General features: G+C 46.1%; 1 protein-coding gene across 3 annotated transcripts in view; it reads right to left on the bottom strand.

Annotated features, from left to right (window-relative positions):
- The window catches only part of ABTB2 (ankyrin repeat and BTB domain containing 2), a 127,698-nt gene that overhangs the window by 8,530 nt on the left and 93,733 nt on the right, over positions 1-25,435 (bottom strand). For all 3 annotated transcript variants that reach the window (XM_063397658.1, XM_063397657.1, XM_063397656.1), the window contains 5 exons: positions 6,935-7,087; positions 5,498-5,663; positions 2,347-2,436; positions 1,821-1,922; positions 335-431 (listed from right to left, as the gene is read on the bottom strand). In XM_063397658.1, coding sequence (XP_063253728.1) covers positions 335-431; positions 1,821-1,922; positions 2,347-2,436; positions 5,498-5,663; positions 6,935-7,087 — 608 coding nt within the window. The remainder of the gene's footprint in view (positions 1-334; positions 432-1,820; positions 1,923-2,346; positions 2,437-5,497; positions 5,664-6,934; positions 7,088-25,435) is intronic.

The raw sequence follows: 25,435 nt of genomic DNA, 5'->3' as shown, positions 1-25,435 counted from the left end.
GACAGACTGCTGGAAGAAATGCAGATTTTTTACCTGCATTTAATAAACTAATAACCCAAATTTCTTTACAGAACAGTTCTTTTTCCCCAGGCTGAATGGAAACTTGTTAATTTTTCACGTCTGGGTGCTGCTTAGGCCCACAGGCATGCCCAGACGAGACAGGGGCTGGTTTATGTTCCTTGACAGCGCTTTGGGAAGGAGCTGGTGCCATCAGCTCTGCTGTGGGGGCTCTGGGGAAGAGCCAAGCACGGCACAAGTTGGAAAACAGATCCTTGGGGCTCATCAGGCTGGTGGCAGGAGCAGAGGGAGGGTGCTGAGGCCACAGGGAGCTCACCTGCAGCTGAGGCCAGCTGCAGCGGGGTCTCGGCGTAGTTGTCCTCCCCAGTGTTGACGGCAGAGCCCTCCACGTGGGCACCAGCGTCCAGGAGCAGCTGCAAGGGGCACAGGAGAGACAGGGGTTGGGCAAAGAGCAACTCAGAATGGGCAAAACAGCCAAGGCTGGGTGTCAGAAAGGAGAACCAGCGGGTTCAGAGGGAGGAGGGCACGCACACCGAGGTCTGGAGAGCACCACCTCCGTTTTTAACCTCTTTTGTAGCTGCAGCTGTGCCAACGGGGATCTCCCAACTCCAAAGGGCCCAGCAATCACAGCAGAAGCCCATCTCAGCTCCATGTGCTGTGCACAGGACGCAGGGGTCCCCCAGGGAACGCCCAGGCTGCTCACACCTGGTGGAGCCTGTGCAGGGAGGCCTGGCAGCTGCAGGATTTGTCACACAGAACCTGCTTTCCCTGAAGTGCTGTGGAGGGAAGAGCCCCCTCCCTCCCAGGTGAAGGGGAGAAGGTCACAGGGTGGGGGGGTGTTTTATGGCCAGGTGGGGCTGACAGAAGGCTCTGGGGCACCCAGAGCAGCACTGGCAGGGAGGATCAGCCCTGTGCCTGTGCATCCACCAGGATATTCCATGCTTCCACGATTGTGGGCACTGCAGCACACAACAGGAGCTTTGATGCGCTTGGCTTCATCTCCTGGGAGAATCCAACTCCTATCTTACACATAAATTAAGGCTGTCCAACCTCTGGAATACCAAAGGCTGCCCGGGCAGTTTGCCAGGTGGAATCTAATCTTTATAATTATGTACAAATGTACACAAACAAAAGATGAGTGTGTGCAGCCTCCAGTTACTTATATATTTTTTTTTTTTTATTCCTTCCCTTTGAGAAGAAGGTAAATTAAATTCAACAGCAATTGATTGCCTGCTATGATCAGTTTTTCATTCCCCTGGAAGTCTTGGTAGCATTTCTGGGGCTCCACCCCATCCTGCTGCCCCCTGTGATAATTCCACAGAAAAGGGGGCAGGGAGGATGCCACAGCCTCAAATCCCACAACAGCTTAAGTCTTGTTCATGCAGTTCTCAAGGATTATGAAGGAAGTTACAGATGATTTGCTGCCATTAGGGCAGAAATCAGCACACACTGGATTTTTGCACACGTAAATTTACAAACCAATTAATACCTAATGCTGTAAAGCTCTTGATCAAACAGCCAACCTGTAACCACTCCACGTGAAGCATTCATTTATTTAAAACCAAAGAAATGATTGTGCAGCGCTGGAAGCAGTGAGCCTTGGAGCAATACTGAAACCAAAGAACAATATGGAAACGCTGGGTTCTATCACCAAGGCCTCGTTAGCAATGATGTCCATGTGTTTAAAACTCCTTGTTTTATCCAACACACAGTTTTTTCACAGGTTTTTAGGAGGCTCAGGAAGGCTGAGAGTGAGGGCTCTCATTTCAGCCCCCTGGAAGGACTCCTGGCTGGAATCTCACCTGCACCACGGAGATGTGTCCGTGCAGCACGGCGAAGGTGAGGGCGGTCCAGTGGCGGCTGTCGGGGTGCACCGAGGGGTGTCGTGGGGAGGCACTGGGCACCTGCAGAGGGAAGCAGCCACTCATGACCCACTGCAGCCTGGCTGCCTTCATCCCCTGCCTGGTACAGAGCCAGCCTCTTCCTCAGTGAGGGACGAGCCCAGGGGATGGGCACTTGGGCCACTCAGAGGACACTGCTGCCACCACTCACCCTGCCCCATCCCCCGGCACTTCTTAATGGGCTCACTGGTTTCTCCCTGTGGCAGCTCCTTCCCTCCCCCCTCCCTGTACCCATTAGATTTAAGCCAGTTCCAATCCCAACTGGAGCCACTGAGTGCTCCAAGGGGTTTTGGAGGTTTTCTCCCCCCTCCCAAATCCCTGAAGCAATAGTTTGTGAGAGAAATGCCTTGCTTCAGTTGCTAGGAGAAATTTCAGAACTCCTCCTGTTAGTTTACAGATGGATAATTATGGGCAGAGGGTTACTCACTGGTATATCTAAATTTGCTCCAGCGTCTATAAGCATTTGGACCATGGCTTCATCTCCAGCAGCACAGGCGTACATGAGCGGGGTCATCCCCTTCAGAAAGGAAATGAAAAATAAAAAATAAAAACCAAAGTTCTCTTTTTATCCCTATTAACAGTGACGCTGCCATGAGCACAGCGAGTTTGAATCTGAATGTACAAAGTGTGTGTAGGGACAGCATACACATGTTTATTTTTGATTTCTATGCAGAGTGGGCACAACTGATACTGGAAAATGACCTGGACAAAACATCACTGGACAAGGCTGAAGGAACACAAAAAGGATCACTGAAAATCCTAACCCCTATATTGTCCACAATTCTCCAGCTTTCCCAAGGCTGCCAACAAAGAAATGCCATTTCTTGGCTCATTTGTAGCCAAATGAACTGAAGGCAGAAAGCAACACAAAAATACAGAAGATGAATTTATTTGGCAACTTCTCCCCATTGCTAAAATCCTATTTGCCTCAATATTTCAGCATTTCAATCCCATAAATCTCCCTCCCTCTACTTAACCAGCAAACCATGACAGCTCAGGGATGAATTATGACAAAAATGAGCCTTACTTATGGAGTTCATTCCTGAAGTAGCCAAGGACAGAGAGGAAATGGCCTGGTAAAATCCATTCCTGCTCACATCCCACAGCTTTCCTGCCCCCTCCCCTTAATTATTACAGGCATTTGAATTTTTTACAGGCAGCATCTCCACTGCTCAGAGTGCAATAACAGAGCTTCATCCTTAATGGGAGCTGTACTGCAAAAGGGAATTACATCTCTCACACAGGAATTCTGCCCTTGCCTCTGCAAAGGTGTCTTTTCAAAGCAGCCACAGCTCTCAGCTTCCTGCTTGGGGGCACTTCCATTTGTGAAGATATTTCTGGGTGAGATATTTTGGCTTTTGTGGGGCTTGGGAGGCTCCACACTCATTACAGACAAATAAACTGAGAATTCAAAAGGCAGGTCTGCAGGCACAAACCCCAGTCAGGGTTCTAAAACTTCCACAGACTTATGTTGTCCTTTTCAAATTTTTTTAACATTAGTTTTGTGCTCTCTGCTTGCTCCTTGCTAAGGGAAGAAGAGATTGTTTTCCAGAACATCTCCAAGCCCCTGAAACCAGAGTGCTTGTTGGTCCCCAGCAGAACTGAACACAGAGTCCTGCTCCAAACTCACATTTCTGAGGGGATATTCTGAGTTCTTTTCCACAGATTTCCACGGACACAGATGGACAAGTGGGTCTGAACACCCTGGACATGCTCACACCCTGGGAGTGGTCAAAATCCAAACCTGGATCTGAAGCCTTTGTATTAAACTATTCAGCAGCTCTGTCATGCCTAAGTCAGTTTTCCCAAGTTTGGGCATCTGCCTTTGCCTTACTCTTTTCCACAAGGAGCAGATCAAGCTGGTGGCAAAGTCCAGCTTTGGTTTCCTGCTCCAGCTACGGCAGAGTTCATTCCCAGAACTTGGATTTAACTCTGCCTGGAGCTGGCAGTGCCACACAGGCACTTGCTCAGACACAAAGCTGAGTTGCTCCAGAGTCAAGTGGAGAATTTCCAAGCAACAATGTCTCCAGAGGGGGCCTGTCCTGCCCTTTTTACTGGTGCCAAAACGCTCTCTGAGGGGCAAAGACCACAGAGCCGCCCCACTCACAGCAGAGTTGGCAAGAGGATCCCACCCACAGGATAAGACATCAATGAGTGAAACTTCTCAGAGTTTCATCACCAGAAACTGCTCAGGCTTCCCAAGGAGCTGCCCACAGGGGTCTCTGTGCTGACAAAAGCCAGACAGCTCCAGTTTGCTGGTTGGATGAGAGGTAGGGAACATCCTGCAGTGAGAAGTGACAGGCCTGGCACCGGTGCCTGTGGTGTTTGGGCTCATGATGCAAACCACGAAATAATCCTTGGGAGAACGAGAGGCCTCTGGGCTACAGGAGCAGGAACTGCAAAAACTGAATTTAAAAAATATATAAAGAGGAAGTGGGAAACCTTCATAATAAAAATCTGCCACCTCAGTCACTTTACTGAAGTGAGTATCTAGGATGAGATACCCACCCCAGTGACAACAGAGCTCCTGGTACTGGATTTATAAATAAGGAAACTACAGACCCAGCTATGTCCAGGAGCAGTTTCTGCTATTTGTGTGTGCATTCACACTTCCCTTAAAACTGGAGGATGGTGGCAAGTGCCCTGGAACATCTGCCAGGTTCAGAGCTGGGTCTGAAATGCTACTGCACTAAAATGCTGGCTGTGAGAAAACCTCTCTACCTGAACATAAACCCTTCCCACTGCTCAATAGTCTCTTGTTCCAGTGATGTGACAGCTCATTCTCCTCGCTGTGACAGCTGTAACGAGTGTTTATTTAGGAGAGGTGGCTTTTCCCCCTTCCTTTTAAAATTAAAAGCCAATTCCATGCATTGAATGATGCCCCAGAGGACAGACTCTGCTGTTACTTGATGGGACTGACAGCACAAGCAGAAGCAGGCAGAGACTCTCAGGACCACCAAATCCCTATGGTTTAGTGTGGCTGAGCAGGGAACAGTTAAAAATGGATAAACAGACACATCAGCACGATGGGCTATGAGCAAATCTACCACTGACTGACACCAGGCCACTGGGGCGGGGTTCTCCTTGTATGCTGCTCCTTGTATTCCAAACTGCTCTGAGACTGAAAGCCACGAGACAGAAACACCTTTTGGTCACTCCTCACTGACCCAGCCGGGATTTGGGCTGTTGAGCCGGAGGGGAGTGTCACTGGAAGAGAAACCACTTTGCTTTGACATCCTCTCAGCCCATATCAGACTTTCCACTCGCTGCCCCCGTGTTAATCTGCCTGCCATCAGTGCCTGAGACAGCCCATCCAAGGAACAGACATTCCAGCTGATAAACAATCCACTCCGGGCTCTAATGGGATTTCTTTTTTTGAGAGGTGGCATGAGAGTGGGGTGGGGAAATGTTTTTCTGCGTTTTAAGGGATGTATTTTCGGCCTAAAACACGAGCTAGAATTAGAAAACCCTTGGAGAGGCAACAAACACGACCTGGCATTGATTTGCCGCGTGGAAAGGAAGGAGGGAGCTGCTGATGCAGGAATTTTGGGGCTGTGAGTGTTTGTTCTGTGGCTCACCTGGTCATCCATGGTGTTCACCCCGTCAGGGCCCAGGGCATCGATGGCTTGGTTGATCAGATCTGTCCTCCCACAGTTCAGCATCCGGAAGCCCAGATCCTGCTGGAATTTCTCAGTAGCAGCTTTAGCATCCAGTCTCCGGAAGGAGCTGAAGCAGCATTCAGGCCTGTGAAAGACAAAGGAATTCCTGGATGCTGCACATATCATAAAAAAAAAAACCATGGATCCCTAGTCTTTTCTGGGAAAAAAATATGGAAATTTTTTTTGTTAAAGTATGAAATAAAAATCAAAATTAGGCAGGGGAACACCCTCAATGCTTTTCCAGCAGCTCAGTTAAAAGAAGTGTTTTAACATTTCTGTGAGGATCTACTAAATCCTTATCCTTCAGATGAGTATCAGGTCAACTTTTATGTCATCTGGAAGGAGCCCAGGGATTACTGTAAATCCTCTGGCTGTCTGCTCAGACTCTTCTGAATTCCAGACCTGGAAGTGTGTCTCCTTCACTGAAGGATCACTTCCCAACTGGAGGCTGGCACTGGCAGGCTCAGCCCTTTGATGTTATTTTGGGGTGAATGCCTTCCACAGCACCCGCCTGGTTTCCAGCACAGGCCCTTGAGCAAACTCTCAGTGAGTGAGATATCATCCTGCCAAGTTCCTCTGATAAATGAGATGCTTTCAGCACAGCCATCCTGCTCTGGAGAGCCTGGACAGCCTGCCAGAGGAGCAGACTGCTCATCACCTCACACAGAAGATGATCCAGGATGGATCTCATATAAAATCCCACCACAATCTTGTTCTAACTGGTATCACAACCTACAGTATTACCCAGAATAAGATGTAATATGTAACAGTAACAAGAAAGAGAAAAAGAATTCTGTGAGGAAAAAAGTGAAATAAAATGACTCCACTTGAAATCCAGTGAACCTCAGAAAAACAAAGGTTTTTTAAAGGGATGGAACTTGCCTTTGCACATTGTTCCTATCCCACAGCAAGCCAGGAATAAATAAATAAACAAACAAATAAACCAGTTTGAAGACCTTCTTTCCCCCTGAATGTGCTGGATACTAAATGACTCCTTTAAAAAATCGATTAATGCATCTGGAATAAACTTCTCTATTTTTTTTTTTTTTTTGCTAGTTTAGATCTTTCATTCAAGCTATCTTATAAAGCAAGGAATAATCCTGTAATTCAATCTGAGGCATAGAAAAACCCCAAACCCAGACATTTGTACTTCATATTTAACTTTCAGAAAGACAAAAACCTTTCTGCCCCAGCTGTGGCGTTTGGCCAAAGCTCCCTCATCTCCGGGAGTACAGCAAGGTTAAACGCGCATCGCCTGCACGGCACAGCGAGATCTGGCTTCTGCCAAACGCAGTGAAAGGACGTTTTAAGAAGCCCCAAAGCCTGGAGGAGCTTTCCAAAGCTTGGCCCACGTACTTGAGCTGTCGTGGCTCGCAGTCCAGCCCCGGGAGGAGCAGCCTGGCCGTCTGCCTGATGTCGTCGCTGTCCACGGTCAGGCTGCGCCGGTGCTCGGCGTAGGTGATGGCCACGCGCATCCACTCCATCAGCGGCGGCAGCAGCATGAAGGGGCTGTGAAGGGAGGGCAGAAATCCATCATGGAACGAGGGCTGAGCCTGGAGGGCTCCTGGGCATGCAAAGGGCGAGCCTGGCACGGGTAAATCCCACCCGAGGAAGGAGGCTGGACTGGGAGGTCACAGCAGCGGGAAGGAGCTGCCCAGCCTCGGTCACCTGAACAGTTTATCTCTGATATTCTAAAGAATCCATAGGCAAGGGAGTACTTATTATTTATTATTATTTTTATGCTCCTCTGCTAGGAACACTAAAAACACCCTTGACTGTTTGCAACTCCAAACCCAGCTAATTCAGTCCTGCCTCCGCTCATCTTTACGTTACCACCATCCCCACGGATTTTTGTGTTTTGCCTTTCTTATGCTGATCTCAGTTTTGCCCACCTGACTTTCAGTTTTGCCCCCTCAGAGCCCCCAGACCACAGAACCGGTGGAACAATGAGGTTTTACACAATATGATGGGCTGCAAGGCAATGAAGGAATATAAATAAGCTAATAACTGCAGCACCAGCTCGTGATTAGCCCCCCTTACTCCTGCTGTAAGAGTGAACACAGCACTGAGATTACACACGAATGTACAGTTACCATAATACACATATACACATCTCATACACAACACATCTCATTCAGCCTCTCAATATACAGCCAGACTGATGTATTCTGCTTGATTTTTCCCCAAGGATACCTGTCACCCCAGTGGAAGGCTTGGAATTGCCAGCTGTGATGAAAACACCTCTCCTATTCCCAGTAACGACTTCATTAACGCTGTGGAAAAATAATTTACAAAAAAGCCTTTTCCATTTAACCATTCAAAAGAAAAGAACTGAGGGGAGAAAGGATCGATTCCTTTGCAAAGTTCAGAGAGAAAAAGATATATGTGAGGGAATATGAACTGATTTGGGCAATAATGAAAGCAGCTGAAGCCATGAAAGGCATTTTCAAAGCTCTGCCTGTGTACATGTGCGAGGGCAGGAAAAGTGAGCTGCACCAATCCCGTCAGAAACCATTTATTCATAATGGGATTTGCAAGCAGAACTCCCTTTATCACGACTTTGAACAGCCTTCAGGCTGGAATAACTCCACTCTGTAAAAAATATGAGCTGTTCCCATTTTCCCAGATGCAAGGTGCACCCTGAAACGCTGCCATTATCACTCTACAAACACACCCACTATTCCTCCCTCTTCTCCTTCTCTTCCTTTTCTTCTGAGTTGTGAAACAGCATCTACAAAACCAGAGGTGTTTTAAGCACCGGATCCATGCTGGATTGCCAGGGTGTTTCCAACAGGACATTATTGACTTTCTCCTGTTCCCAGTTAACTTATCTGTCAAAGAATCATCAGATCACCAGAATCATCCGATTGCTACAATCACCACTTGGAGAATCACCCAGCAGCTCATCCTCCCAAAGACTTTGTGAAAGGGATGGGATGAATCACTCCTGCTCACCCAATTCAGAGCTGATTGACTTCCCTAAGGGAAGGGCAGGAATTGTCAACAGGCAATTGGGAAACGCCTTCCAGCAAATTCTCTGCTCCAGAGAATTTCAACTCTTATCCGGCCTGGAAAAAAGCCATTCACACTTTTTTAATGCAGGTACTTAGGAGAGGAGCCATAATTAATTGTTTGTCTTTTCTATGTACTCTGCAGAGCCTCTAGCATGGGGTTCAAAATTCCACAGAGGTGATGAGGGCAGAGAGCTAGGCCAGGGAGGCTAAAAGCACCCAAATAAAATACAGAATTAAATCATATTTAGATTGAGACCACTCAGGAGCATTGGAAAAGCTCATCTGACAAGAGATTCTGTCTGCCACCTTTTGTGGCGAATAAAGATTCAGGCCACATCCCAGCCTCCCTGACATGGTGGGAACAGAGCTGGGCACGGAACCCAGTCCCTGATCAAACCCTGGTGGGTGACTCAAGGCCCTGGGCAGGCACAGCCTGTGGTCAGCCAGCAGCAAATGCCACGGAGTCTGCACCAGAAATAACACCTATCCTGCAGGAATTTCCACTCCGCCAAAAATCCAGGAGCGCCAGGGCTATAAACGGCTTCCACACAAGCAGACCTTGGATGTGGAAAACTTGCTTTGGGAGGAATGGCAAGGAGAAAAGACTTTTTTTTTCCCCCTCTTCTGTTTCTTTTTTTAATCTCAACAGATTTTTTCCGAAGGCTTTAAAAGTGACGGCTCAGACTGCCTGGTTCCCCCTGTGTCCAAAGGGGAGCAGACTTTGGAATGCAAAAAGCAGTGTCAGGAAGGATGTTCTCATCCTGCTGTCCTGATTTTCCAAACCCCACCACTGGCATTGCTGTGCAAATTGGATAAATAATTCATTGTTCTATCAAGGGTCACTATCAAGGCTTAAATTGCTATTTTGCTGAAAAAAAATTTGTTTCTCTGCAAAATTTCTAGCCTGAGGATGAGCTTTTTACTTTTTCCCCCCTGCTTTTATCCAACTGTTTCCTTTCTCCCAACTTGGCCACGCTCTGGGAACAGCTTTATCTTCCCTTGCTCTGACAAAGGAACCAAACTGCCACTGCACCAGAAAAGCAGCATTATCCCAGAATTGAAACAGTAATGAAAACACCAACACTGGGTCATGTTGCACTAGGAAAATAAATTAAATTACTCCTTTCCGAGAAAATAAAATGCGGTTCTCAACCCCGTGGCCCTTAACCTGGGCATCCACCTGCCTCCAAGGAATCACTGATCATTTCACAGTCTGGAAAACACTGCAGGAGGGGAAGGGGAGAAACCTTCATGGAAAATTAACTGGGAGATGCTGCGAGCTAAAGAATTAATTTCTGTCTCTGTGCTCCTGCCTCTGCCATGTTCTGCACGGTGCCATTCTCCTCTGGTCTTTCTGACATTCAGAAGCGTTTGGCAGCTCATTAAATTCCACACATGAAGTGATCCAGCCTTGGGAAGCTGTCATATTCCAGCAGCAGCTCTCTGGGGACAGGGACCCTCAGTTTTCTCAGACGTGCAATTCCACCATGGCCTTTTCCATTTTTTTTTTTTGCCATGAAGTTGTCTTGGAGCGATGCCACTGTCAACGGGAATGTGCACAGGACTGGGAAGAGGGATGGGAACTGCTCCTCTTCTGCACACCTTGAGAAGAATCACACTCATGTCTGACACTGTCATGTGCTGTCAATATTCCACCCAAAAGTTCTCTGCAATTCTCTCCATCTGGAATGGGAGAGCCTCTCCACTCGCAGGGGATCACCCTGGAGCTGGGTGAGAGTGCTCTGAGAAAGAACAGACTTTAACCTGGGCTTTCCCCCTTCCTTTGAGCTGAACCTCGTTGTTTTATTTAGACACAGCCGAGGAGGCCAAACAGCACTTGGCAAAGAATTTACAGCAAGTTTTAGGATAACTTTTTCCTGGAAAAGGTACTTGCATTGGAATGGCTTTGGACACGACTGGCACTGCAGTATCTCGAGGAGAAGCTGTGGGCTCAGAGATTTTCAGGGATATCCATCACAAAGAAATCATTCCCCAAAGTGGGCTCTTCTGGGGATTTCTAAGAGCACTGGGATCAAGATGTTTTTGGCAAAGGGAACTTAATTGTATGCAAAAAGGAGAGCACTCAGGAGGAGTTAGAGAATCACACCATCCCTCCTCTGCTTTGGGCACCTGCTAACCCACGTGAAGACAGTGGGGTTTGCCACAAAAATTCTATCACATTCCTTCCTCCTCCTGTGTCCTCAGGAGGATGCAGTGACGAGACTGCTGAAAAATCACAGTCATGGCATGGAAAAAAGCCCATCTTGTTCCAACCCCCCTGCCATGGGCAGGGACACCTTCCACTAGCCCAGGCTGCTCAAAGCCCCTTCCATCCTGGAGGGAAAAAGGAGGAATAAAACATTTTCCCTGCTGACCCACCTCTTCTCTGCTATTTTTTCTTTGCCTTCTGTTCTGCTACAGCAAAACAAAGCGGGAGCCAACAGTGACAGCAACAGCAAGAAAGAAAAACCTTGTTCTTCTAAACAAGGCTCTCCTTCTTCTAAAGAGGGAAAGAAAGTCCTGTCCTGATGGAAGCAGGTGGGAATGGCAAAATTCACCTCCCTCCTGGCAGCCTGAGCAGGGCCTGAGACACACAGGCACAGTCTCCTATCCTGCCTGTCCCCAGGCCTTCTGGATGGTCTGAGTGAACTAAAGCACATGGAAATATCACAATATTTATGGTCAGAGTGGGGTAGCCCATGGCAACCCCCCATATTTGACTTACAGGAGCTACACAGAGGCTCGTGCAGAGAAGAATCCCAAATCTTCAAAGATCAGTGTGGGGTTTTGCAAGGGACTAAAAAATAAAAAGGTTTTCAGTGCAGTGAGCTAATGTTTGAATTTATTGCTGGAATCAAACTCGATGGCTCAAAGTGACTAGGATGGAAAAACCCCAAGGATGGCAACAGAGTCGAAAAGAAATGAGAGTGAAGTCTCATTGCATGGAGAAGGGAAAAGATTCCGGAGCAAGACACAGTATCCAAAACTCAAACCATGGCAGGCTGATGTGGAAAACAGTGGCACATTGACAATTTGGACTAAAACCCCTCTTCAAGCAGCAGGGAGAAAAAAAATCTATCTCAGAGTATGTAATTATATGTGAGTAAAATAACAACAGAGATGATGATTTACAAGAAACATAAAAATTGCTGCTACAAAATACAACCAGCTTCAGACAGAGGCTAATTCTTCACAGATTCAAAAGTATTTTACAAAACTTAAAGAACTTCCCATATTTACAGAAAAAATAGGAATCACCACGCTGGGCCCTATTCAAGGATTATCCCAATATGTGCAACATCTTTCAAGGCAGACAGTCCAGATCCTTAGAGAAAAGGAAGAAGAAACTTAATCACATCCAACTGACCCAAAAAACTTTCTTCTTACTTCCCTTAAAACAATGACTGGCTCACATCTCACAAGATAAGAGTTCTCAAATTTTAGTGGATCAAGTTACTAAGGCCTTGGCTTGGCTATGCCACGAGTTCAGAGAGTTATCCTGCAGTCAGACAATAATGGAATGAAAGCCATCTGGATAATATTAGATTTATTGGGATCCTTTCTCCACTGAATCTGCCTTCAGAATTTCCTCTGCTTAGAGAATATAAAATGGTACAAGAGGAGTTTAAATCTAGACCTGGCAGCTCTGATCCTTCTTCCCACAGACAGAAATAACACCTTTTCCATCCTTTGTAAACCACACTTAAAAATAAGGTGCAGCATCATTCAGGTTTTACTTCATGTTGCTACAAATAAAAGGAAAAGCTAAATTTGAGCTGACTAAAAAAAATAACATGAAGTTATCACTGGGAACTCACTATGAAACTTAAAAAGAGCTCTCAACTCTATGGTTTATTTATTGTAATCACATTTTACAAACTTTGTTTTACCAACAGGGAAAAGATTTCGTTTTCAGGCTGGAAACAAGCACTGGTGCTGCTCTGGAACATGCCATGTGTCTCATTAGAAAAACATATTTGCAACATCTGCAAGGCTGAGGCAGGAGGAAGGTTTCAAGAGAGGCAGAAAATAATGAAAACCAACTCGAAATGTAAACAGTTGTTGATAAGAGGCAGATAAACACACATGATAGTTTAACTATGACAATATGGTCACAGTTATGGGGTCAAGGATGTGACAGATTTCTGTCTGTCCCCCCAGCCCCACACGGAGCTGTTGGAGCCCTGATGGACACAGAGGAAACAGAGAGGAAGGGAAAACACCAATCCTGCTCCTGCTGCTGCTCCCAACTCCTCGGTGCCCTAAAACCCTCTGTAAAATGAAAACTACTGCAAACAATCTGGGGGATGAACCATTCTTCCATGTGTCTGGACTAATTGCAGTCCTGACCTCAATTAATATGGAATGAATCCCGTGGAGGGCATGGAGATGCTCCGAGGGCTGGAACACGGCGGCGCTGGAGCCAGGCTGGGAGAGCTGGGATTGCTCTGTCTGGAGAGGGGAAGGCTTTGGGGAGACCTCAGAGCCCCTTCCAGAGCCTGAAGAGGCTCTAAGAACTGGAGAGGCACTTTGGACAAAGGGCCTGGAGTGACAGGAGGCTGTCAAACTGACAGAGGGCAAGGTTAGGTGGAATATTGGGAAGAAATCCTTCCCTGTGAGGGTGCTGAGGCCCTGCAAGAGATTCCCAGAGAAGCTGTGGCTGCCCTGGATCCCTGGAAATGTCCAAGGCCAGGTTGGACAGGGTTTGGAGCAACCTGGGACAGTGGAAGGTGTCCTTGCCCATGGCACTGTGGTAGAGCAAGATCACCCTTAAGGGTCCTTCTAACCCAAACCTTCCCATTATCCTGATTCCATGATTCCAACACTGGCCAGCCCATCCACATCAGATCCAAGCCCTTCCCAACTCTTACAAACAGGTGACAGCCCTGGTTTGTAAGCACAAAACACTTCCCAGACAAGATCCAACCAGTCCAACGTGTGGAGTCCCAGTACCCAGGACCCACCCTGAGGAATCTGACCCAGGAAAACTTTGCCATGCCCGACAATTCCAGCAGCAAAGGAAAAAACTGGTACATTTTGGAGCAGGATATGAGCACAATTTACATGCACGAAGGCAATGAGCCTGTAGCAGCACGTTAGGTGATAGAGATAAACACAGGCAGAGTCAGAGTGGGGTTTCTGCTATTCTTGGATCAGCCTTGATCCCGTGGGCAGAAAAACCAAGAGGTAACTCCTACAGTGCATTCCAGCAGCTACACTGCAAACTAACAACAATGAAACAAAACAAAACAACACCCCATGCTAGCTGCAGGATTTACCTGGGGTCAGCTGCTCCTTCACTACCCACAGCCCAGACTCCTCCATCCCCAATTTTCTTTTCTGTCCATTACAAGTAATTCCCAACAGCAGGAGCAGGATGGAGATAGCAGCCCTTTTAGTTATGACTTCAATCTGATTTGCCAACGTGCATATGTTAAAAGCATATGCTGGCTCTGGAGCCAAACCCAATCTGCCAGATTCAATCACTGAGCTCGTTCTCAGGGCCCAGCTGTAAAATCCTGACACGGAGCGTTGCCACGCTCATGAAAACTGCCCCGAGCTCCCGAGTTAGAGCTGTGTGAGCAAAGAGCCAGGGAGAGAAATGTGGGTTTTTTCTGCAGTTCTGGAATACTGAGAGCTGGTCAATTAATTATAGCTGGAAAAGTTTGTTCAGTTAAACGAAGACAATTCTTACCGAAGAAAAGCGGTTTTCACAATAAACAGGGAAAGATTTCCCATTTATATCCCAGCACAAGCCAAAAGCTAATTAGTGCTTCAAATAAGACATTTTAAACCACAGAATACTAGTATCTAGAGGCAAAACATTTCAAGGTTTAAAAGATGATTCTTTCCCTTTCAGAGCTGAGAAGTTGATGAAACTCCCATTTTTCTATTGACTTGTCTGATGTGACATTCCTGTGCCTTGTCCTGTGAGCCAGCACACTGTGTCACCCTGCTGCTGATGTCACTGTCACCCTGCTGTTGATGTCACTGCTTTCTGCATGAAAATCCAAGGAACCTATTGGCTTTTCACATTCCTGGAATCTGAGATGTTCCAGGAATTAATTTAGCATGAAGGCACTAAGGACACACCAATACGTGCAGGTTTGGAGCTCTCTTAGGTAAAGTAATGCAATGTGTGCTCTAAAATCAGGTACCTACTCCACCCAATAAAGTAATTTAAGAGTCCATTTGCTTAAATAAAGGGCATTCAAAGCCCATGGGGTGTAGCATTTGTGAATTAATGGCCAGCACTTTTCTAACAGCGCCAGGTAAGACACAAAATCTGCCATTAATCAAAGTTCAGAAGGAGAAGTAACAACACTGCTGGATCAAACAGATGCCAGTGTGGCATTTTAAAAGGTTTTGAATTATCATTATTATTTTGCAGGAAGACATCACCCTGTCCTAATGGCAAACTGCTCAATGAATACATTTCACCTAAATCTTCAAGGGGCTTCTGCTCTGCTCCTCAGTTCTTGTCTTAAAACACTGAAGAACTGCTCTGCAGAATGAAGAGAAAGTTTGAGTAGTGAATTCATTTGTTTCTGCTTTTTACTGGAAAGCATAGAGAGTTCCATGCTTGCATTTTGTCTTAAATAACTGAATAAATAACAAGGTTACAGATATGAGAAATGCAGCAACAGGAGTGCCCTGAATTTAAAGAAAACAACTGTTGCATTGAAGTCTTTCTGTGCCAGACAAGAAATCTTCTTGTTCTACCATTTTGTGTTTAGGACTGTGAAATCTCCTAATTTTAAACTCTTTTTATGGTTCTGTCCCTGGGATTTTTATGATCCTATCAATGGGCATCATCACTGAACCTAAACAGAAATGGGAATGGCAGACACAACAGCTTAACTCTGGGATTCTGGTAGGTGGATTTAACTGGCCAAGCTCAAATTCTTTCAGTTTTCAAATATCCTAAATTTAGAGCATGCAAGCTCTACATTTCAACATTTGGAGCTTCTCAGCAGATGCCACAAATTCCAGCTATTAAGTCTGCTTTTAGTGCCAGCACTGCTGCTGAGCAGCCTCTTGCTTTGCCTGCTACAACGTATAAACTTCTACAGAATCTCAAATGAGAGTAATTAAAATGATTCAGATACCTCAATATATGGACACAGGAGATCTTCCAGCAGTTCACAGCTTGGCCTAAACAACAGCAATGCTGACAGGACATATGGAAAAAAACCCTCTTACCCTGACACCCTCAGGACACTGTGGTCAAACATCAGCACAAACAGGAGGCCAGAGGCGTAACTAATCCCCTCCTACAAAGCAACTTGTCAAATTACCAAAGTTTTGTATCTACTTCTCATGGAGTGTGAAGTACAGAGTTGCAGATTTTATGCCCAGATGGCAAATGACTAAATAAGACACCAGCAATATTTGTTTACACCCCGACACCTGCAGCACAGGTAGATGAAAAAACCCAGCCGTCACTCAAGTCTCCATATCCAGTTATCTGCTGCCCCATCTCTCTCTCTCACTAAAAAGCCACACTTAAACAGTCTCATAATAATAGATTAGATAAACATTCTATTAGGGGTAGGAGAATGAAGTTTTCTTAAGCTCAGATAAAACCTGTTCTTGCAACAGGCCCAATCTGGTTCATGCTGACCACGGCAGAGGGTGCAGCTCTCTGGTTCCTACAGGAACACAGAGCAATTCCAAGTTCCAGCTGCTCTCCCAGCAAATGACCAGCATGAAGAAACAATAATTTTTGTTTCTAATGCCAAATGGCATGGATTTGTTTTTCTTTTCAGTCCCATTAAAATGCTATTGCAAAAAACCAAATCTCAAACCAAAGATGCATCAGTGATTGACATGATAAAAATGACAAAGCTCAACATGAGCCTATTCTAACACCATTGTACTCAATGTGCACAATTATTCTTTTTCAGTTTGTTGAGAGTAATATCAGCATTCTAAAATTCTGCTGTACACTTCAGAACCTGTTGCTTTAATAAACTCTTCTCCCAGCAACCAATGCTCTGCATTTCAAGCACAAAGAAAGATGTTTAGAAGACATGGGACACATTTTTTCCCCAGGGTTTCTACCTCAAAAAAACCACGAAGAAACAAAATTATTTGAGGAATAAATTGGTTTTCATTTTATTTTCTTTGCAGCAGGTACCTCTGAGCCCTGACTGTGAATGAAGCTGTAGAGAGCCCAAATACTGTCACTATGCTGGGGCAAACTGTGCTCTCAGATTAAGCCAGTTTGGCCACTTATCTTCAGGTATCTCAAATGTCTGAGCACAGACAGTTTAGCAGACCAAAAGTGGCCCCAAAGTGTGTTAATTAAACTATTGTAACTTCTTGTACAAGGAATAATGGGATGCACAGATGGAAAGTCACTTAAGGCACATATGTTTCTGTGATGTTCCACTTCACCAACCCTTCAGAGAGATCCTTCCTGAAGAATTTGGCAGCCCCAACAGGGAACTGAGCACTGGCTACCTGGCACAGTGCAGAGCTGACAGAGAGAACTCTTAATCACCCAGCCTGGCTGCTGGAAGCAGAATAATTACAAGCAGCGAAGTTCTGAGCAGGTTATGTTAGCCCTGTTCTAATTTCATGGTACCATGCTCCTGTTCCTCTCAACTATTCCTCTCAGACCATCTTCTGGAACTGCATCACAGACAACTCATCCTTTCCCACTGAAAACGTCCCCAGTTGTGCAGCACCTGTCCAAGAAGAGCCCCCTGTTCCTCTGGAAGGATCTTTTCCATTTCTGAACCAAGCCAAAAGGGTGAGGAATTGTTAACTGAATTCCTTCCAGCAGCAGAGAGTTTTCCAGCAAGCCTAGGAATAAAACCTTCCAGCTTCTGCCTGCCCCTTCTATTCTCCAGACACTATGATAGGCTTTCCAACCCCTGGAAGAGAGACCTGCAGGTACAAACTCTGCAGTGGAACTGGAGTTGCCAGTGGTTTGACTCCAGGCTGGAAATGCCCCTTGCAGCAGCATCGCCAGCAAAGCACAGCCTGGTCCCTCCTCTCTCTAAACACGTTCCACCAGCACCCATGGGATCAACACCAGGTGCTTCAGCCCCAGAAGAATCTGAACCCTGGGCTGAATCAGCTCAGACACGCAGCTCATTTGAATAGGGTTTGTTTTGCACAGCAGAGGTGCTTTTTAAAACACTCAGTTCAGCAGTTGCTGTGAAAACCACGGGATTGAAATGGTGCAGCTCAGCTCTGTAAGTGACCACGAGGTCAGGGCAGCACAGGGATGGGATGGGGAAACTGCCTTGGAAAAGGAAACCCAGCAGAGACACCCCAACCTAGGATTACCCCAGGGAAAGCTTAGGTCTAATCTCCACAAGGTCAGAGAGAGAGAGCGATTGTTGCTATTACCACAAATTGTACCCAGAAATATTTCCTCTGCAGTGCAGCTTTGCTCTTAGCAATGTGTTACAAAGATGTCAGGAACAATAAGAGCAAAGCCCCCAACAACCTGCCAGCCCTGGCTGCTGCACAGCAAAGGCTCAGAATTGTATTTATTTAGTGTGGCCTTTGTTAGAGCACCAGATAACTCCTTCCTCAGGAAACAGGCAAGTTCTGCAGGGGAAGGGCTGCAATTTACTCCAATAGGAAACAATATTAACTTCAATTGGCAACAGCAATTACTGAAAAAGGAGAAACTTGTTGGCCTGTTACCATCACTGTTCTTTGCAGTGTGCACAGGGCTTTTCATCCCCAGAATCGCTGATTTTTCCTTGCATTAGCTACAAGAGCACTATGCTGGTATCAGCAGGCTGTCCTTAAGGATCTGTGTCTAGGGAAGACAGCAAACCTGCAAGAGCCAAGCAGAGAGATGCAGACTCTCAATCAGCCCTCTATTATTTTCATATGCACCGCGTAAAGTGGGGAGAAGAAGCCAGAAGACCTTGCCTAACTCATTCTTGAGTTTCTGTAACTCTCTCACAGCTTTGTTTTAGGTCTCCCTGGATTATCTGCCTTTCAATCTTGATGCTGGTTTGCTGCTGATCACAAAGGAGCAAACAACAAACAACGCACGACCCAGGCTGCCCCACAGGCACTGAAGATTCCTGGGTGCACCAGCCCGAGATTCCAGGCAGCTGAGTTGCCAGGCCCTCATCTCCTTGCACCTTCCTTTTTATCTGAGCAGATGGAAACTCAGGAGCAGAAGCCAAGAACTCAACGTGGGCACCTCTGCCGTAGTTACAGTAATTACTGGAGCTGTAATTGCAGGGCGGGAACACACACAAACACACACACAGTGCCTGCTGTCTCTTCACTGCTAAACAAGACAGCAGAGATCACCTCTCCACTTTTCAACACTTTTACAAAAGTGGTTTTGGTCAGTGCTGGCCTTTCTGGGGATTTCCAACCAGCACTGGGGTAAAACCAGTGCAAGAGCAGAAAATGGTGCTTTTCAAACTAATATTTTGTAACTGAACGGGACAAAGACTGCCCGACATCTCACACTTCTCCAGGTGAGTGGTGAGGAGCAACCACTGCCTGCTGAAGAACCAGTTCCAGGGAACAAGGAATTCATTCCTGCCGAGTGGGAAATCACCAAGTGGAGAGATCTTAACTCTGAGGGCAAATACTGAAATTGGAACCACAGAAGCACAGGACAGCTGGGGTTGGAAGGCACCTCTGGAGATCATTCAGTCCAAAGCCCTTGCTCAAAACCAGGCTCAGCTGAGCACAGTGCCCAGGACCACATGAAATGGGTGATTCTTCAGGTGTCCTGTCCCACCTGTACCAGTGACATTTGAGACTTCTCAGAACATGAAAAACAGCAGCAAAGTCTCAAGACAGCCAAAAAACCCTGATTTTTCCCCCCCATGGCTTCACACACAGCCTTCATCATCCAATTTTTGTTTCACTGTACTCTCTTTTGTGCCTGTAATATTTCCCTGTCTCTTTACTCTCCACACAGTCTGCTCTGTGCTGCTCCATTTCATACACAGGGAGAGTCTTCTCCTCCCAGTTTTGCAGAGAATTTAAATAATGTTTGTACCACACCCCTGCTCCGAAACCAGAAGATCAGAAGGTGCAGGGGCTCCTTTGGAAGCACTACAGTAACACTACAAATTGCTCACAGCCAGCAACGTGGAAGAAAGGCTGGCCTGAACCAGGTGTGAGATATGTAGAGTTAGAGGGGGAAAAAAAACCATAAAACTGAGCAGTGCTTGTTTATATAAACAACATAAAAGAGAGGGGGAAAGTATCTAATTGAGAGTAGAGTGCATTGCCAGCTCCAGCAGTTACACTTGGATGGATTTGATCCTCGGGGTTTGCAATTAATTCCCTTCACCACTGCCAAGGTCATCTCTCTCATTCCAGTTCTGCAATCTTTGAACTATAAAGAAACGAACAATTAAAAAAAAAAAAGTCGAGATGAGAAAATACCTCACTAGGTGATTCCAGGCACAGGCAGGACTATTCCAGGAATGGAAGCATGACTGGTGTCTGTCACCTACTGACTTGTTTTAATTCCCTTCCATTTAATATTCCATAAACACTTCATCCTGGTTCTCTCCTCAGCATTTCAGTTAAAATACCAGGAGCACATGCAGGAGTCCCACTTGCATGGGCTCTGACTCTGTCAAAAATGTCATTTTTTTGTCATTTTGATCTAGAAGTTACTGCTGAGTATGTGCTGAGATGTCCCATAAAGGGCAGGAAGGCGAAAGCTGCTCATCATAAATGTGCTAAAGCAACTCACTTCTCTTTTTAAAAGGATAGATGTTCTCAGATCTCAGAATTGTGGAATATATTCAATGTTTTGAACCATTTAGTAGGGGCTCAGCAAACAAATGATCCAGCCTAAGGTCAGGAACACCACTGAACAGTTAATTTCAGTCAATAGATGTGGGTTGCAGCTTACTGGCCTCTGAAATAGGGTTATTCATGCCATCTCCTTGTGAATGAGCACATCAAAATCACAATTAAGGCTGACATTAACTGGTCAAAGTCTGAAAAAGGCATGGTAGCAGCCTCTCTCCCTGTGTTGGTGAATGAAGTTGATCTTCTAGGTTTACAGCCTTTTTATTCTTCTAATAAATCTACCAGATTAAGTTATCATGGATAGCAAATAGCTTTTTTTTTTCCATTTGAAAAGGAAAACACTTATGTGTGCCCTTTGCACAAGCAATGCCCTAATAGCACAGCTCACTGCAGGGCTTCTTTCACTTTTCCTATATTTAATCACTGTATTTCTATCAAAGCAGCTGTGGGGGAAAGAATAAAATCAATGGACTGTGGCATGGGGCTGGGGCTGGAATGTGTGGACACATCTTTCTGTTGACTTCAGGGATACTCTGAGTGGATTTAAGCACTGTTCAATTCTGCATGATCACAGCATTTTGCTCTCTCAGGGCAAATGACCAGATCAGGGGCTGCTTTTATTATTCCTGTCCACCTATTTTTGAGTGGTGAGGCAGCTGCAGACAGAATGGAAAGATACTCAGACCTCTCAGACAAGAGACCCCAGAACTTGTTTTATTGCAGACCTTTTCAAAGGAACTAAGTGTATCAAGTTCTGCTCCTGATACTGCATGGAAACAATAGGGTATGGCTGTAAAATAAAAGAATTCAGACATAAATACATTAAATTGGAATTAGGAAAGACTAGGGCCACAGATAAATCTAAAAGACAGGCAATGATGTAGCTGTGGCACTTAATAAAATTCCATAAACCTGCAGTTAAAAGGAGCAGAGGGGAAAAAAGCCTCATGACAGATCAGTGAGAGTCTGGAAAGATCCATCTGGAGAAGAGATTTGTCCTGAAAAGCCTCAACCAGCTCTGAAAGCAGGGATTCCTCTCAGTGATGCTGAGGATGCAGCTCAATCAAACACAGGCCTCAGCAGCAGGCTCTGCAGGTTATTCTTGATTTTCCTTCCTTTCCTGCCAGTTGGATGCCCATGCTATGCCAAGCAAGACTTCTTGGAGACAATTCCTATTAATAACTGGGCTATTAATATTCTCTTTAATCTGAATTAGTATCTTTGCATAAATGTGATCCATGTGACCAAATCACTCCTGTCTCAAGCAATTCCAGAAGGAACACTTAGTCGTGGCAGGCATTTTTTGAACACAGGGAAAAGAACCCAGCTAATCATAAGGGAAGGAGCTGCAGGCTCTATTTCTAATGAAGCACCTAGAAATCACTGAGTAAAAAGGAACTAAGATCCAAGTCATGCTTTTTTTAAAACATGAATTTTGGGAAATATGATGAGGAGACCTAGGGTCACTAGGGATTAAAAACCAGCCATGGCATAGGGGCTCTTTATTTGCATTGGCCACTGCAAATCAATCAATCAATCAGTCAATCAATCAATCAATCAATCCTGCTTGGGCAGGATTTTGACACTCTACCAGGAAGAATTATTTCAGACTCAATTCCGGTTTCTGTTCCAGCCAAAGTAAATTTAGATTACACACAAGATAAACTAGCAAGTGTTCCAGGCAATGATGGTTTAAATCAATAGCTCAGATGTTGGAAGAACAGAGTACTTGAGCAAATAGCCCTGGGAAACAGCAGGAAAGGGCTCCAATCTTTCCTTCTGCAGCACTGATGCATCTTCCTTCAGAATCAGATGCATTTTTCACCCCTTCCCAATAAATCACACCTCAGAGCAGGCATTGCTGGGAATACACCACAGAGAAAACCCAAGCAAGCAGCTCAGCTCCTTCCTCTTCTGCCCAGCTAACACAGCACAGAGGAGTCCTTTTTTGTCTGCCTGACCCTCCTGAAAAACACGGTTTGCATGTTTATCCTTTGGCTTTGGATCATGAGAGTTAACAAATGTAATGGGACGACTCCTGTTGGATACAGAAAAGAAATCCAGGTTGCTTTTGAGCCTGGTAAGAGCAGGCACTAAGCTGAAAGCAGGATGAGCAGCAGCCTTCCTGAGCGATTTTGTGACAAGGGACAAACTGAGTGAGCCCAGGTTTGTCCACAAGCAGCAAACCTGGAGCCTGCACATGGCAAACCCAACGAAGTTTTCTCTTTTTTCTTACAAGGTGGCCCCTGTAGTTGGCTTCTTGCAGTTTTCCAGCTGAAGAGCTGTGAATCCCCTTTAAATTGACAAGCCCCAAAACTTCACTGCTGGGAGCTGACAAATCCTCCATCAGCTCTGGAATTTCCCTGGCGTTTTGCTGGATTTCCAGTGACAGGCTCAAGATGGGTACAGTCTGTGGGCTTCTGCAGATGCAAATTGTTTTATACTCCCTGATGTCTGGGATAAAATAATGCACCAGCAAACTCAGACAACATGGAAAACTTGGCACTGCTGCAGCAGGGACAGCTTGGAGAGGCAGGCACTGATGGACAAGCCTGGAATTAGCTGCACAATGTTCTCCAGACAAAAATTTAGAGATTTTTTAACAGGGCAGCTGGAAGGGGAGGAAGCCCAGCCTATCCAAAGCCACAGATAATCAGCTACACAAGGAAGCAGGATCCAACTTTTTTGCCTGTTCTGAGGTATTAGATCATGCTGATTTTCCAATAAATAAATGCTGCAGGCAGATGATAACCAAAACCTCGTCCTGGACGAGGGCAGTCAGTGGTGTCCCAGCTTCAAGGCTGGACCTCTATGCTGGCCAAGTAATTAACCCAGGGCAGAGCAGTCCATTCAGCAGTAAAGTGAGCCTAAATATTGATCTCGATTTGGGCTCTCTGGGAGCTGACAAATACTCCCCAAGATAAGCATCACGGCGAGAGCATTCCTGCCTTGACACACCATTAAAAATAAAACAAAAGCTTTATATCCCACTTGGGGGAAAGTGAAAAAGGAGGAAGGAACTTCGTTTACCTTTGAATGGCTCTTCTCAAGTCACAGTATCCCAAACAATCCCAGCAAACGCTCTGGGACATGAGCTCACGTTGCAGGAGTGCTCCCAAGCTCAGCCTGCCTGACACAAGAACCAGGAGAAATCCCAGAGCAGGAGCAGAGTGAAGAAAGCAGGAGTGCCACGTGCCTGGTCCAAAACCACATCGTCTGACCCCTGACACAACACAGACTAGGATCTCAGAGAAAATAAAAGTATCTTATTGCCCAGCAGAGCCCTTTTTGCAGCAGCAGCAGCACAGACAGAACTCTGCTGACATGGAAAAGCTCCAAGCCTGCGGGCACTCAGGTGTATCCTCGTGCTCACCTCAGGGTCTAATTCCTTTGCCAAAATATTGCACAAGTGGCACTCTGTGTTTGCAAAACGCTTCCTCAGGTGTCCTGTCTGACCCCAAACAGCAGATCGTTTACTGTCTGTGCAGCAAACAAGGCCATTCTGGGGTTCTAAGTGGGCCATGGCTTGGTCGCACAGCGAGCAGCTGCATTCACTTTGGAAATGTTTCATGTTCTGCCTGAGATACCTGAATGCTTTCTAATTCTGCCTCCTCTCCTCCCCTGCTTCAACACCTTCACCTGAAGGTGCCAGAAGCAAACTTCACAAACCCACAAACCCTGCAGAGTTTCAGCCTGTTGGGTATTCCAAACCATCCACGTACTCCAGAGAGCTCTGGAGATGACTCCATCCACCCCAGTGCTGCAGCCCCCTCCAGCTTCCTCACCTCAGCTCTTCTGCCAAGGTGTTTAGCATGGATAAAAACCCACTTGTGTGGGTTGAAACTGGCTCTGTTCACTGGGGTGCCTCAAACCTGCAAGTGTGTCTGCTTTCATACCTTTTGCAGTTTGCTGCGGGCTAAGTGCAGAAGCTCAGCCAGGCTTTTAAAAGCCCTTCATGGCACGTGACGGCCTCCACTAGGCATGGTTTCAGAACTGAATCCTAGGCTTGCCTTCATGCTGAAGTGGAGATCTCCCACACCCTACAAGGTTATGATTTTCACAGCATCCTCACATCACAGCATCTCACACATCACCACAGTGTGAGACACAGAAAGCCAAAACGAACCACAGATCGTTGGGTCTGTGGATGAACGACCACAGCTCCTTCCATGGAATCAGCGTGGCTCATGGATCTTCCCCAAAATCAGCTCTCACCAAGTCTGCAGCTCCAACAGCCATCCCTGTCTTTGCTGAATTTCAGGTCAATAGATTTACAGATTTAGGCAGGAGCGTGGGGACTGAAGCACAAGCAAAGGCAGAACAGGTCAGCTTGTGGCCGGGATTTTTCCAGCGGAAAGCGAGCTGGGATTGCAGCGCTCGGAACACGTCTGTTCCAGAAAGTGAGCACAGACACACAAAAGAGCAGCGCCCAGTTTGCAGCTGATTTAGCACAGCTCAGGGAAGAATAAAAGAACTGGGCTGCACAGCCTTGCCAAGTCACATTAGGTGAATCAGCGTCCTCGTCTCTCATGCCACGAGTCCAGCATCTCGCACGCAGCCCTGGCTGCCTCTCCTCTCCAGCCAGGAGAGAGCAAAGCAGCCTCTCTGCAAAGTGCTGCCAGCAGGATTCATCCCCCTGCCTGTGCTAGGTATGTGCCCAGAGCTCAGACACAAACACATCCTGCACCAAATGAAACGCAGGGTTGGGTGGGCAGTGCTCATTTCATTTCCAGCTTCCATAAATTTTTCGAAGCCAGTCCTTTAAGTGCTCAGGTTGTTTTACATTTTTTTTTTCTATTAATGTCAGGTTTTGCTCCATCTTAATATATCCTCTTTAATTTCCTTTACAGCTAAGTACTGGTCAGAAAAAAAATTGCAGAGATTTCCCTTACCCCAGCTGTTGTAGGATCTAGTGCGGATTTCCAAACAGAATAGAGCTGCAGCCTGCATTCCAAAAAAACTCCGGTGAACCATGTGAAGAGCATTGTTTGGGAGCAATTGGAGAGATAACTGCTCTCATGATTTAACTCATTTATTATCCCCAGTGTACAAAACAAGTAGCTGAGAGCACTGA

The sequence above is a fragment of the Prinia subflava genome, chromosome 5 (assembly GCF_021018805.1).
Source record: "Prinia subflava isolate CZ2003 ecotype Zambia chromosome 5, Cam_Psub_1.2, whole genome shotgun sequence".
In the NCBI taxonomy this organism is placed as follows: domain Eukaryota; kingdom Metazoa; phylum Chordata; class Aves; order Passeriformes; family Cisticolidae; genus Prinia; species Prinia subflava.
The sequence above is the reverse complement of the archived record's forward strand: the minus strand, read 5'-3'. Positions and strand labels throughout refer to the sequence as shown.